At 45.1% G+C, this 14,842-nt stretch overlaps 2 protein-coding genes across 2 annotated transcripts in view; one reads left to right on the top strand and one right to left on the bottom strand.

Moving 5' to 3' along the window:
• The window catches only part of CTNNA2 (catenin alpha 2), a 1,271,675-nt gene that overhangs the window by 362,890 nt on the left and 893,943 nt on the right, over nucleotides 1-14,842 (bottom strand). The gene's annotated exons all lie outside the window — the stretch shown is intronic.
• Nucleotides 10,580-12,151, top strand: LRRTM1 (leucine rich repeat transmembrane neuronal 1). Its single transcript, XM_062208723.1, has one exon. The coding sequence runs from the start codon at nucleotides 10,580-10,582 to the stop codon at nucleotides 12,149-12,151; it is 1,572 nt and encodes a 523-aa protein (XP_062064707.1).

The raw sequence follows: 14,842 nt of genomic DNA, 5'->3' as shown, positions 1-14,842 counted from the left end.
GCAGGCAGGCCTCAGCCTTTGGCGTCAGGCAGGCAGGGCCCAGCCTCCAGCCTGCCAACTGCCATTCCAGTGAGTGAAGCTATGCAGGATCTCAGCTAATTCCCCAGCTGATGGTCAACACCTGAGCAACCAAAGCAGGTCAGAATTCTGGCCATACAGAAGATGCCCTCCACTAACATACACTTGATAATGTTGTTTCCATAACCACAATTGTGACGTTTTTGTTGTTACTTGTTCATTATTTTACTTGGCTTCTAAAGCAGGAACAGTTAAGAGTTTAAGCACATGCTGACTTAATTCTTTTTCTTACTTGTCTTCAATCTATAGGGTAGAAGTGGGGGTCATTGTTGTGGTACAGTGAGTAAAACATCCTATACCAGCACTGGTTTGAGTCCAGGTTGCCGCACTTCCAATCTAGCTCTCTGTTGATGGCTTGGGAAAGGCAGCAGGGGATGGCCCAAGTATTTGGGCCTCTTAAACTCACATGGGAGACCTAGAAGAAGTGCCTGCTCCTGACTTCAGCTTGGCCCAACCTTGGTCATTGCAAGGGTTAGATGGAAGATAACTCTTTCTCTTTCTCTCTCTCTCTCTCTCTCTCTGTCACTTTCTTTCTCTCTGTAACTCTAACTTACAAATGAATAAATAGAACATTAAAAAAAAACAAAATATACGGTATAATTATGCTACTATATGATAAAACTGACACAAGTAGTTATTGTCATAACATTTGAACTATTTCTATTTTTGTAAATAAATTTATTTTCCCTTTGTTTTACTATGTTGAATATATTTTTTAAAAGAATATACTGTTTTAAAGACCATTTTGCTTATTTACTTGAAAGGGAGAGAAAGAGTGAGAGCATCAAACAAAGAGAGATTTTTCCATCCCCAAATGCCTGGGCTGGGCCAGGCCGAAGCCAGGGGCTGAGATTAGAACCCAGTTCCCAAGAGACATGTTAATTACTGTGAGAAACATTTGCCTCCGTGTTGACTACTTCTGCTTAGAAGCTAAAATGCTTGCCTAAGTCACACAGCTTGTAAATTGAAGAATATTTTTCTCCCCAATATAGTCATAAATTTCAAAAATTATTTTCACTGAGTTATTGATATCTGAGAATCTTCTGGTAAAATAAATATGTAGAATTATTTCTTTCTGAAGGATATATTCTGTTCATCATTTTGTTTCATGTTTAAGAAGATAATGTAAGGCCTAATAATCTTACAGATTTTAGTGGCCAATTAAACACCTTTTCTTGGGAAGGCTACACTTCAGCCAGTCATTGACATAGAGCCCTCAGGCACACAGCAGTGCACTATATGCTTCCTTTGCCAGTTTATGCATTGTTAGGGATCCTTGTCCAACGCTGGTCATCCTTGACCATTTGGGTATCCTCTCAAAACCTCTCAGTCATACTTTTTCTTTGTCAAAGACACTTGAAATCCGTATTAATGCTTGTCCCACAGCCATGCCTATATATATTAAAGGTTGCTTTCTATGGACTGGGGCACTGTTTCTGAAATATATTAAACTGTTCCTCCTGTTGAAGTGATTTACCTCTTCTACCCTCTCCTATTCTTGCTCATTGAGAATCATCACATTTAAAAAAGGCTCTCCAGTATCACTTCTAACCAATGGAATAGGGTTTTAAATAGCATTTGAATGTCTTTAATCACAACACACAGGATATAGGTAATGGGACCCCGACATCCTCTAACACCCAGCTGGTATCCACATTACCTTATTGGACTACAAAGGGTTTTAGATTGTGCATCAGCCACATTCTAACCTTCCTCTCTGGGGATGTGCATCGACTGCCACAACTGTGACTCCTGAGTACATTCCAGAATCTCCATGATCTGGATGTCCAGCTGTCACACCTGTGCAGATCTTCAGTTGCTTACTCTTTGCTCCCAATATTAGAGTTCCTTTTCACATGTTACTCTTCTTTGCCTCCCTTTCACCCTACAGCAAGCCATTCTATTGAAAGCATCTTAAATTATTTCTTAGAAAAAGTGCCATTCAAAAGATTGTCAACCTTGATGCAGAACTATTGTTGATGTGTCTTGAACACTTCTTTTTTTAAAAAAATTTTGCTTATTTATTTTGAAAGTCAGAATTACAGAGAGACAGAGGCAGAGACAGATAGAGATCTTCCATCTGCTGTTTCACACCATAGATGGCTGCAACAGCCAGCTCACAGCCAGGCTGAAGCCAGGAGCCAGGAATTTCTTCTGGGTCTTCCATGTGGGTGGCAGGGGCCCAAACACTTGAGCCACCTTCATTTTCTTTTTCCAGGCCATTAGCAGGGAGCTGGATCAGAAATGGAGCCACCAGGACCCAAACCACCATCCATATAGGAAGCCGGTGTCACAGGCAGCACCTTTACCCGCCAAGCTACAATGCCAGCCCCATGTCTTCAACATTTCTAATGTGAATATATCGAGCCCCAAACAATATCTCACAGAACGGCTCACTTTACAAACCATATACCAGGTTGAAAGTCTTCACATTCTGGCTCTAAACTAACGTTCTGGTCTCACCTCTCTTCATGCCCCTCTACTTCTTTCCCATGCTCCAGGCACCCAATGCATTTCAGAAGAATTCTTAGTTTGTCCACACACTTTGCCTACTAACTGGAGTATCTTCATCCATCAGACCAACTCCTCTTTTGCTCACAACTCCTCTGCCTGGCTCTGCTCAAACAGCAGAAGACCTCTATTCAACTTCAGCCCTAGCTTACAACTCTGCCACAGCATGGATGCTGTTGCTTTGTTACTCTTCACCTCCACTCCAAGAGCACTGAGGGCGGGGGCCATTTTTTTAATCCAAGTCTACATCTCATCAGCTAAACCTCCAACTGACTTAAAGCTAACTAACCAAAACAACAACATCAACTAAAAGTGTATGCTAAAACAATTAAAAGATGGTCTCAAGGTGCTTATGGGAAATTAAAAATTGGTCCCTGAGAATGGGACACAGTTTGGGTAAAAAGATAAAGGAATCAAACTGATCAGGGTAATTTACCACAGAAGACTCACTGCTTATGGATGATAGGGGATATCTGATACCAGAGAGACCTACAGAAGGAGGGCTCATATAAATCACATTAATCTGTGTGCCTTCAACTCCAAAAATTTGTATCTTTCTGTGTTAATATTGTATGCTTATATGTCAGTGAAATACAGAAGCTTTTTATATTTATTTCAGATTTCATAGGCTATTGATTAGGCAAACATTCAACCAGCTACAAAACTCAATTCAACAAGAATCTCTATGAACCCAGATCTTTGAAGACCTCACTAAGAGGGGGCATGTTTACCAGTGCTATGTGACAATTCCTATGCTTTCTCTATATATGGTCTGCTATATCTGATCATCTTCTACCTTTGGAGGTAGATATTATAGGATCTGAAAAGCAGGAAAATAATAGTTATGTCTTAGCAACTTTCATTTTATTATGACAATATCAGCAACATCTGGAAAATTCTACAAAACAAGATAATTAAGTGTCAAAGTAGACCAGAGATAGGAGTTACTGCAGAATTAATTTGGTTCTGTTATTTGTGACTAGGATGAGGAAGCTATATTTGCTAATGCAAAGTACTTCAAAAGTACTTATCTAGTTAGCCCCATAATTTCTGGAGACCTGACATAAATAAATAAACAAATTAATAGTTCTTTCATCAATGTTTTGCTATAGTGCTTAAAAAATTGAAACTTAGAAACTCTTCCTGGTATGGAGATAGCCAATTAAAGTCAAGTCCAACTATGAACCGCAATTAAATATGTGAGTGTATTTCCAAAACTGTCCTGACACATTGGTTTAGTGTTAATAGATATTCCAAATATGAAGATACTTCAAAGAGTTTATGGAAAATGGTATTAAAAGAGAAATTTCTTTGGGGACAAAAAAATTGAAATCCATGTAGAGTTATTTCATAATATGCATTTTTCATGAACTTTGTGAAGACTCTTTGTAAATCAGTGTAATCACAAAAAACAAGATTTCTTATGATGGAGATAAATAGAATACTGTGAGTCACAAAGAACAAAACAGAATACCGTACACTTTACTAACATATTGGAATACTCCTACCTTCACAGAACATTTAAATAACCCTGGATTAAACCATTTTCAGTCGTTAACACCTTTGTGGAAACACTATGGCTTGCCATACTAAATAACACACAGCAATTTAAATGCTCACGTACAACCAGAGGGAACTTGTAGGCATCATAGCCTAATGGTCATTCTGAAGTGGGAGTTGCCTACCCAGGATGCAGTGAGGAAATGGATGAGGAGAAAAGATGGCGGTTCCACAGCATGAAGAACAGACTATGGCAGAGATGTCAGTGAGATAAGATGAAAGTTTCACACCAGACGAAGGAGAGGAATCAAACTGGTGTTTTTACTTTGGAGTAGTGGGGTTTCTCAAGGAAAAGAGAAGGCAGCAAAAGGATGACTGAGTTTGAAACATGTACAGGCTTTCAAGAAAATGATCTGGCATTGTATTTTGAAAGACTTTGTTCTTTTTAAATGCCATTTATTTACTTGAGAGAGAAGGAGACAGAAAGAGAGGAAGAAGGAAGAAAAGAAGATGAAAGAAAGAAAAAGGAAAAATAAAGACAAAAGGAAGAAAAGTCTTATGCTAGATGTCAGATCATCATCTCCTAGTATAATACAGAGAGGTGCCAGCCAAAAGTAAAGCTAGCACCTATGAGGACTCTACACCTGGCGTACTGATTGCAAATCAAATTTTATTAAGATCCTTGCTAAGTGCTAGGAGCTTTAATAGATGCAGACCTTGCATTCTATGTACTTAAAATCTAATAGGAGAGAGAAGACATGATTCAGAAAATCACCTTTTTTTAAACTCAACTCTGCTATCAAAAGTGGGCATTTACTTGACATTTCCATCCCTTTAGTTGTTCATTTATAAAACTAGAGAACCAGTGATTGCTGGGCATCATTTTTGAAGTATAGAAGTACAAGCATACTTTAAAAGTTTGTTGAAAATAGAATTATAAGTTTTCTTTGATGAAAAAAATTGAAACCCATGCACATGAGGGTTCTTGTAAAAGTTCACAGAAAATGCATACTTTTTTTATTTGTGAAAAAATACTCATGGATTTCAACATTTTTTGTTCCAAAATAAACTTATCTTTAATTCCATGTTTTTCTTGAACTTTTGGAAGTACTTTCACATTTCAGGTTAGAATTTGGGAATACTGCCACAGAATGCTTCTACAAATTTAATGAATTACCTAGGACTCAAGGTTAAATGCAGATTTGAGTTGGTGGATTCTGCATTTCTAAGGACCTTTGAGGTTGCTAGTCCCAGTCATAAGACTCTAAAATACAGGCTGATTTAATTCACCCAAGCTATCCATTAAGATAGCTATTCTGAGCTGCATTTCACTGACAAAGGGGTGACTTGTGTAGGGCCACAGGGACAAAGGTAGCATTCCAACTGAGATTTTTTTCTCACTTCTCATCTCCCAAATACATACTGTCCCTCTCAGTTCTACAATACTATACTTAGAAATTATAAGATTGGTAAAGTGCAAATGAGCTCAGAAAAAATGAGGATCACTTCCTACTGGGAGCTGGGGGTTCTTTAAGAAATCACAGAGAAGATGTGGCATGGACCTGGAAGGATTGTTAGAATGAAATAAGCAAAGATGAAGAGGGCAGAAAACAATTGTTAAGCCTAGTAAGCTGTGATCAGAGTCTGCCAGTAGAGAAAATCTGTGGAGAAGGACCCACAGTGATGAGACAGGCTCCGGACCTTGCATCTCCGGCTTATTCCCAGCCATTATTCACATCATTCACTGGGTATGGCATGAACTTTCATACTGCTCTCCATTATACAGCCTTGTTTTAAGAGGAGCATACAGTTTGATGAGAAGAGTGGTCTCTCGGGTCTGATTTCTTTCTCTTCAGCTATCTCCTGGGAGCAGTCTCCAGTCTTCACCCATAGACTCCACATGCATGTCTCCAGGCCCTCTGTACAATGCCAGCTTTATGGTATGTGCCCACGGAAACAACAGAGTGAATTCTCTCCTTTTAAGATTGTGACTCCCACCCTCCCCCAATTCCTCCAAACGTTTCCCTTTAAAGAAAAGCCATGGTTCACTGCTACTGAAAATTAAAGAAAACAGCATAAAGATCAAGGTCCAAGCTGGTGCTGGTGATGACAGAACATTAAAATCACTGCTCAAATTCCTCTTTCCTTGAACATTGACAAAGACTACTAATAGAAAGCCAGTCCCCAGAGCGCAGGTTCATTTCAGACTTTGTACTTGCCCCTCTTCATCCATGAACTATTTTCACCAAAATGAACAAATCACAGGTGGCAGTCAGTTGTGAGAAAACAGGCGAGGTAATGACATAGCATGTGACACTCCTCCCCACCCCAATGCTTATCACAACACAAAGCACGAAGGAAAAGGAGGAGGGCTTCTTAGATCAAGGTTAATTCACGAAGTTGAAGAGAGAAGGAATTAATCAACACTCCCTCCACCAAACTATACTTCTGGCCTTTCTCAGTACACCAAGCTTGCTCCCTGAGCTTGCCTCTTTGATCTCCCCTTAGTTCCAGATTATGTTTTGGTAATTGGAGCCACACCTTGGATGCCCCAGAATTCCTTCCCCCCTTGCTGAATCCTCATTTTCATGATTCTTTTCCTTTCTGATGCCAGGTTTGAGGTCCATTCTCAGTTCGCAATTGCATGTTGGCATGACAGCTTGGGATAGTATTCGTGACACCCACCTGCTAGAACTACTGCTATTCTGGTTCAGCAAGAACCAAGCTGAAGCTCTATCCCCATCCAAACATGGGGAATGTCAAGGATGCTTTCAAAGCATGTAAAGTATCTCTCATCAGATATCCAACTCTGAATAAGGAAACATGTGCCAACAGAAATCCGTGGTGCACCCAGAAGAAGAGATGGATCTGGTATACATCATAGTCACATTACAACCTGGTCAATCAGATGTTCTTTGATGATAGGTAAAGACACAGGAGAGAAGAAACAGGAGGAAAGAGAAAACTTCAGGTGAGTTTTGTCCCATTTTTTCCCCTTTTTGGTGTGTTGGACAGTTAGAAGCATGAAATTAAAACTCATGAAAAACAGCATATAATCTTGCTGTGGTGACTCAAAAGTTGTCGTTTCTCAACTGAACTTTGCTGAAACACTTGATTCGTGTTGTTCTTCTTTAACCTAATTTGCATTGATTTAATCAGTGCTGGTATGCTTTAAATACATAATAAATTGGGATTCTGCAACTTAGATGACTTAGAATAGCTAAATTTCAATAAAGCTCATTTCAATCTGTTAATGTATACGGTTCTGCCAAGGGGTTTAAAACTGTAGAAAAGATGTAACTTGTCGTATTAGAGGTGGGAAAGGCTTAACGATATCATATAGATGAAATGATTTACAGGATAATAATGTAAAAGGCAATACTATATATATAATATATATATATTTCTTAATTACAGCCTAGAAGCATCAGTTTTGAGTAGCATACTTAGAAGAAAACTCACATATAAATGCAGTGAATTTAATGTGATTCTCTTTCTTCCTTGCCAACACTCAACTCTTTGCTGCCTCTCTTACCAGCTCTACAAATCAAGTGACATCCAAAGTAGGACCTCTTTTTGCCTGCCCATTTGGCAGCCCCTGTCGCCACTTTGCCAAGCCGCCTGCCTTAGAAGGATTTTCTTCTTAGCAGCCATGGGGATTGGGTGGCTTGTACTCCCTGTACTTGCTGAATGGCTGGCCACTGTGCACCCCTGCCTATGTCTGCCTTTCTCTCCATCCCCCTCCCCAGCCCCAACCCTTTGGAGTTTATGGCTCCATCAGCTCCTCTGCTGTCCATGATAACTGTCTTGGCAAGAAGCAAAACCACCTGATGGTGAAGTTGTTTGTCTGTTAAAGTGTTCTGCCGCACAACGGGGGTGCCAGGGCAAAATCTGTTAGTAACCCAGCCCACAGTCAGGCAGGAGGCCACAGTGAAGGAGGGGAGATCATCGAGAATGGCAAAGGATGGCTGCCACTTCGCGGAGGCAACAACGAAGTCGCCATCTCTGTTAGTCTCAAGCTACATGTACAACCTTGGATAAACCCCTGATGTCTCTCTCTCGCCTCGGTTTTGTCATTTGCAAAATCAAGTGGGTTGATTTTCTAATGTCTCTTCTAACTCCTAAGACAGCATGTGATGTCTAGGCCATTTCAGATTTGTGTTCATTCCAATTAAATGATGCATCTTAGAGATGAATGACCAGGGCAAAGCTCAGATGAATACAAAATGGAATGATTCATGCATGACTTTTCCTGAAATGTACCTCAAGTCTGCTGACTTTGATTCCCCTGGTGGGTCTCTTCCGTTTGCATATTAAAGGCCACCCCAGTTCCTTAACCAGGCCATCCAACTTGGGAGCCCTAGTAATCTATCCTTGTTCCTATCAAGGTGAGGACCCCAGCAGATAAAGCCCATTTCCTTTGCATTTCTTCTGGGCAGAAATGAAAGGAATTCAAAGGGAGGAGCTGGAGCTGCACATCCAGCCCCTCTCCCACCACCTCCTTGGGCATCCTAGTCAGGTGAGTAGGTAGGCTCGCCCACATTCCTTTCCAGCAGGCTTATTCAGCCATCTTTGAGCATATTTATTTATTTATTTATTTATTAGCAGATGGCCAACAGGTCCCTGACATGAGCAAGGCAGATCCCCTCTGGACTAACTAGAACTACAGGGAGAGCTCACCGCCAGCACTTCCATCTGCCACTGACTGAAAAGAAAGCACCAGGCAGAGGCTTCTCTTCCCACTTAGAGCAACCCAAGGCTGAATTAGGGGTGTGTGCACAGCCAGGGGCAGGTCTCATCATGGTTTATGCGACCTCTTCCCTGCACATTCCCTAGCACACCCTTCTGGAGTGGGACAGACTGCAGGGCCTGGTAATGACTGAACAAACATGCCAGGGTTAACGCTCCCCACGTTAGGCAACAGAATCCTGATTAATCCTCGCTCTGCACCATGGATACCTAGGGAGAAGCTCCGGCAAGCCTCCCTGTACACAGATACACGTTTCTGCCACACTGGATCTCACACCACCAGGACTGGGATGGCTTCCCAAAATGGGGGTGGGATTGGAGAGCATCTCCCCCTCCCCACCCACCACCAAAAAGGGCTGGCTGACCGCAGAACTCCAGGGCTCACAAGGGGGGGAGTGGGGTGGGGGGAATCACAGCCAAGCCCCAAATCACTGCCTTCCTCTGTCTCCTCTGGAATCGCCCTCTAAAGCAAAGGACCAAATGTTGATTTCTCTACAGACTCCCACGTATTTCTTAAGGCACAGACAGCTTTAAAGGGGGGTGGGGTGGGGTGGGAAATACGTATCCCCAAAAGGGAAGGGGGAGAGCGTGAAATATTTCAGTTTCCCACTTGGAAATATCTTGTCAGTGATGATGCTTACCCCTCTCCTCACTCCCTCCTCCCGTTTTTTTTTTTTTCTTTTGAAATATAGACAAAAAAGCTGCAAGTGTTTTCCATTTCATCAAAGAACATATATTACTTTAGTGGTTCGGTAAAATGTTGGTTTTATGCCCACCCCTTTTCAATCTGCCCATGTCTGAGGTGCTCGGGGAGACGCACAATCGCGAGCAGCTTACGACACTCAGTGAGCAGTAGGTGCCTGTGCAGGCTCGCGCCGCACACTGCCTGGCGGAGGAAGGAGCCGGGCGCCGCTCGCCGCTCCCCGCGCCGCCGCCGCCGCCGCCGCCCGCAAAGCATGAGCGAGCCCGTTCTCCGCAGCTGCCCGGGGCGCGAATGGCCGGCGGTCTCAGCGAAGTGAAAGGTGGCGCCGGTCACTGGTCCTTTCCAATGACGGACATTAACCAGACTGTCAAATCCCGGGGAGTCGCGAGCCCCGACTTTGGAGGTGTTCTCCCCCACCGCGTCACAGTCCGAACTGCGGAGGGAAAGGACGGCGGCAGGAAGGCGCAGCCCGGGCTCCGGCACGTAGTTGGGAAACTTGCGGGTCCTGGAAGTCGCCTCCCCGCCTCGCCGGCCGCCCTTGCAGCCCGGAGCCGAGCAGCAAAGTGAGACATTGTGCGCCTGCCAGATCCGCCGGCCGCGGACCGGGGCTGCCTCGGAAGCACAGAGGGGTCTTCTGTCGCCCTGCATATAATTAGCCCGCACACAAAGGGAGCAGCTGAATGGAGGTTGTCACTCTCTGGAAAAGGGTGGGTAAGACACTTTTTAATTAAATTCTTTCCCGAAGATTTTTTTTTTTCCTCCCTTTTCTTTGCTGCAGCATCTAACATGGACCAAATCCCCATCTCTTTGATCTTTGTGTGGCTGTGAACTTTCCATGCTGCCAGCTTTCTGCATGCGTAGAGGTGAACGTGAGGTTTTGGGGAGGGGGGTTCCTTCTTTATTTCCATACATTTATTTGATTTTTGCCCTTTTCTCCCCCTCCCCCGCTCCCCCTCCCTCGGAATAAAATACGATGTAGATTTCTGACCGAGCGCTTCCAATGGACAGTCTCCAGTCTCTCTGGAAAGATTCTCGCTAATGGATTTCCTGCTGCTCGGTCTCTGTCTATACTGGCTGCTGAGGAGGCCCTCGGGGGTGGTCTTGTGTCTGCTGGGGGCCTGCTTTCAGATGCTGCCCGCCGCCCCCAGCGGGTGCCCGCAGCTGTGCCGTTGCGAGGGGCGGCTGCTGTACTGCGAGGCGCTCAACCTCACCGAGGCGCCCCACAACCTGTCCGGCCTGCTGGGCTTGTCCCTGCGCTACAACAGCCTCTCGGAGCTGCGCGCCGGCCAGTTCACGGGGTTAATGCAGCTCACGTGGCTCTATCTGGATCACAATCACATCTGCTCGGTGCAGGGGGACGCCTTTCAGAAACTGCGCCGAGTTAAGGAACTCACGCTGAGTTCCAACCAGATCACCCAGCTGGCCAACACCACCTTCCGGCCCATGCCCAACCTGCGCAGCGTGGACCTCTCCTACAACAAGCTGCAGGCGCTCGCGCCCGACCTCTTCCACGGGCTGCGGAAGCTGACCACGCTGCACATGCGGTCCAACGCCATCCAGTTCGTGCCGGTGCGCATCTTCCAGGACTGCCGCAGCCTCAAGTTTCTCGACATCGGATACAATCAGCTCAAGAGCCTGGCGCGCAACTCTTTCGCCGGCTTGTTTAAGCTCACCGAGCTGCACCTGGAGCACAACGATTTGGTCAAGGTGAACTTCGCCCACTTCCCGCGCCTCATCTCCCTGCACTCGCTCTGCCTGAGGCGGAACAAGGTGGCCATTGTCGTCAGCTCGCTGGACTGGGTCTGGAACCTGGAGAAAATGGACCTGTCGGGCAACGAGATCGAGTACATGGAACCCCATGTGTTCGAGACCGTGCCGCACCTGCAGTCCCTGCAGCTGGACTCCAACCGCCTCACCTACGTCGAGCCCCGCATCCTCAACTCCTGGAAGTCGCTGACTAGCATCACCCTGGCCGGGAACCTGTGGGACTGCGGGCGCAACGTGTGCGCCCTGGCCTCGTGGCTCAGCAACTTCCAGGGGCGTTATGATGGCAACTTGCAGTGTGCCAGCCCGGAGTACGCACAGGGCGAGGACGTCCTGGATGCCGTCTACGCCTTCCACTTGTGCGAGGAGGGGGCAGAGCCCACCAGCGGCCACCTGCTGTCGGCGGTCACCAACCGTAGCGACCTGGGGCCCCCTGGCAGCCCAGCTACCACGCTGGCTGATGGCGAGGAAGGGCAGCGCGATGGCACGCCTGAGCCGGCCACTGTGGCTCTCCCAGGCGCCGGCGAGCACGCCGAGAACGCGGTACAGATCCACAAGGTGGTCACCGGCACCATGGCCCTCATCTTCTCCTTCCTTATCGTGGTCCTGGTGCTCTACGTGTCCTGGAAGTGTTTCCCAGCCAGCCTCAGGCAGCTCAGACAGTGCTTTGTCACGCAGCGCAGGAAGCAAAAGCAGAAACAGACCATGCATCAGATGGCTGCCATGTCTGCCCAGGAATACTACGTTGATTACAAACCGAACCACATTGAGGGAGCCCTGGTGATCATCAACGAGTACGGCTCCTGTACCTGCCACCAGCAGCCCGCCCGGGAATGCGAGGTGTGATCATCCCAGTGGCTGCCAACCCACGCGCTACCAAATACGCCTGGGCGCCGCGCGGGCCGGCGGGCACCGGGCTGGGGTCTCCTTGTCTGCGCTCTGATTTGCTCCTTGACTGAAACTGTGAGGGGATCTCTCCCAGATACTTGACATTTTAGCTTTATTGTGTCTTAAAAACAAAAACGAAATAAAACACAACAAAAACCCCATCCCACAACCTTCAGGACAGTCTATCTTAAATTTCATATGAGAACTCCTTCCTCCCTTTGAAGATCTGTCCATATTCAGGAATCTGAGAGTGTAAAAAGGTACCAATCATTGATTTTTTTTTTGTAAACTAAAATGTTTAAAATAAAATAGCATTTACAGTTTTTACAGACTGGTGTAACCTAAATGAATTGCTACATGTGTTACAAGTGAAGCAACAGTTAATTTCCTTGGGGTGGGAGGTGGGTGGGGAGTGAGGGATGGAGGTTGTCCAGTGACCAAGGAAAAATTTCAGAAATCCAGGGGCAAAGTAGATTCAGTTTGAAATTTGAAGAAGGGCAAATAAAGCTGATCAGTGTAATGATTTAGGTTAATTTGCCCCCCCCCCCCCGCCCCCCAATGAGTAAGGACTGAAAGAAAAAAACCAGTAAGATGCTTTAGGTGGTGGGGGAGGGAAGTGCAATCTAAGCACTTTGAGGGAAGGGAAGGTGGAACTGAGGACTAACTGGGCGAGTTGCTCAGCCTTTATGGCAGAGATCATTGCAAATGGCTTTTTAAAAGGCAGTGCCAGGCCGTTTTTCCTAGGAACAAGAACCATTTCTGCTCTTAATGTAACCATCTTTCAAATCAACTCACAAACCTCACCTCCCAATGCCACTTGTTCATATAATTGCCCTATGCCTGTGTTTCGCCAGGCTTAGCCTTTTGGCTAATCACACCCTCCGGTATTCAAGAGAGCCCCTTAGTTCCTGCTCTCCTGGGTCTGGTTGAGGGGAAGGAGGAGGACCCCTAATGTTCTGTGCTGGGAGCACACTGCTACCACTGCAGCAAGCTTAGGCTCCCAGGCACACTCCTAGTCACTATAGGGAAAGGGGAAAGTCCTCCAGCCTCCGGAAGAATGCCTAGGTGGTAGGGACTTGTAGCAAGGGACTTTAGGGACAGACAGGATACAGCAGCGATGGGGGTAGAGTGGGGAGGGAGAAGAGCATCCTTTGAGCCTGTGTTTGCACATTACTGGGATGGGAATAATTTGAGAACCCAGGACTGAAAAGATGCCTCTTCTCAGATTGCCCCTTTGTGTAATGCTTGCTTTTTTTTTTTTTTTTAATTTAAACTTTTTTCTGTGTCAGGATTAATGATTGTCCCTTCTTACCCCTCAGAGATTTTCAGGTTTGTCGCTTAGATTTCAGCATTTTTTTTTTTTTTTATTGAGCTAAATTGAGAAGTGGAGGTAGTGGCAGTTGGTGGGTGCGGGAACGGTGTGTGCATTGGAGGGAGGGGTCTTCCACCAGCTAACAATTTAAGCAAATGTGTGATTGAAATAAACTGTCATGGATGGCAGATGGTGAAACTGAACCATGTTGCCTACGTCCAGAAGTCTTTCTCTCACTCCTCTAACTGATACTAAAGACTGGCATCTCTCTTTCCTTTTTTATTTCTCTCTTTTAAGAGCAAAGTCAAAATAGCAGAAAGAGGGATGCGGACACACACACACACACCCTAGCATCCCTCCCAAACTGCAAATGCCTCCAACCTAAAGAGGCAAAATCAGCTTTTTGAAATGCAGACGGGCATCACCAGGTTTACTTAAGCTAAGGACTGGTGGTAGGTTCCTCTTCCATCTATGGGGAAACCAATATGTCTGGAAAATATGCTTTTAAAAGGCTCTTTCAAGAGAAGCAGTTCCCAAATGTCTTTAAGATGCTAAGGCTCAGGAGAGAGGGTATTACACACACACACACACACACACACCACCCAGCTTATTCCTAACCAGGAAACTTCATCTTTTGTTTATAATTAAAACATGGCATTGTGACATAGACTATATGCAAATAATACCCATGGAGACACAAGTGATTTGTTTGATGACTTTGAGGAGGGGGTTTGAGATTTGGTCAAAGCATGGTCATTTGGGGTTGCCATTCTACACAAAATAGCACTTGAAGGGCAGGCATTGCAGGGACAAGGTTTTCTCCAGGATATCTCACGTCTATCACTGAACTCGACTAAAGAAAACTCCTCCAGAAGGCAACATACCTCTTCTTTGGGGGGGAAAAAAAAAAACCTCCCAAGTTGTGGCAATTGAAGGGAGGCTCTGTGGATTTTGTTAACTTAGCTTCCTCATGGAAAGACTACAGAAATCCAGTGCTAGAACCTGCTCTAGCCTGGTGCATTAAAGGGCCGAGTCAGTGTGTTTACATTGAAAGCTTCTAGAAGCAAAGGCTTTGTGGCAAAGGTTAGAACCACAGAAACATGGATACTGGAAATTGTAGTTTAACCTCCTATCCCCAAGACTTTTTTTTTCTTTCATTTTTCTTTTTCCAATGTGTCAAGGAGAAAAAGAGAATTACTCAGCGTTGTTTAACACAACTCTCTCCCACCCATGACTAAACATCATGTCTTTGGAAGCTCTGAAGTTCATGTAAATCTAATGAATAATCATTGAAGAGAGTAATTGAAATCAGGTAACTTAACAGCACATGGTGGCCA

The sequence above is a fragment of the Lepus europaeus genome, chromosome 13 (assembly GCF_033115175.1).
Source record: "Lepus europaeus isolate LE1 chromosome 13, mLepTim1.pri, whole genome shotgun sequence".
NCBI lineage: Eukaryota > Metazoa > Chordata > Mammalia > Lagomorpha > Leporidae > Lepus > Lepus europaeus.
The sequence above is the reverse complement of the archived record's forward strand: the minus strand, read 5'-3'. Positions and strand labels throughout refer to the sequence as shown.

Coding starts and splice junctions, on each gene's coding strand:
- LRRTM1 (XM_062208723.1), top strand. CDS start 10,580: ATGGATTTCCTGCTGCTCGGTCTCTGTCTATACTGGCTGCTGAGGAGG.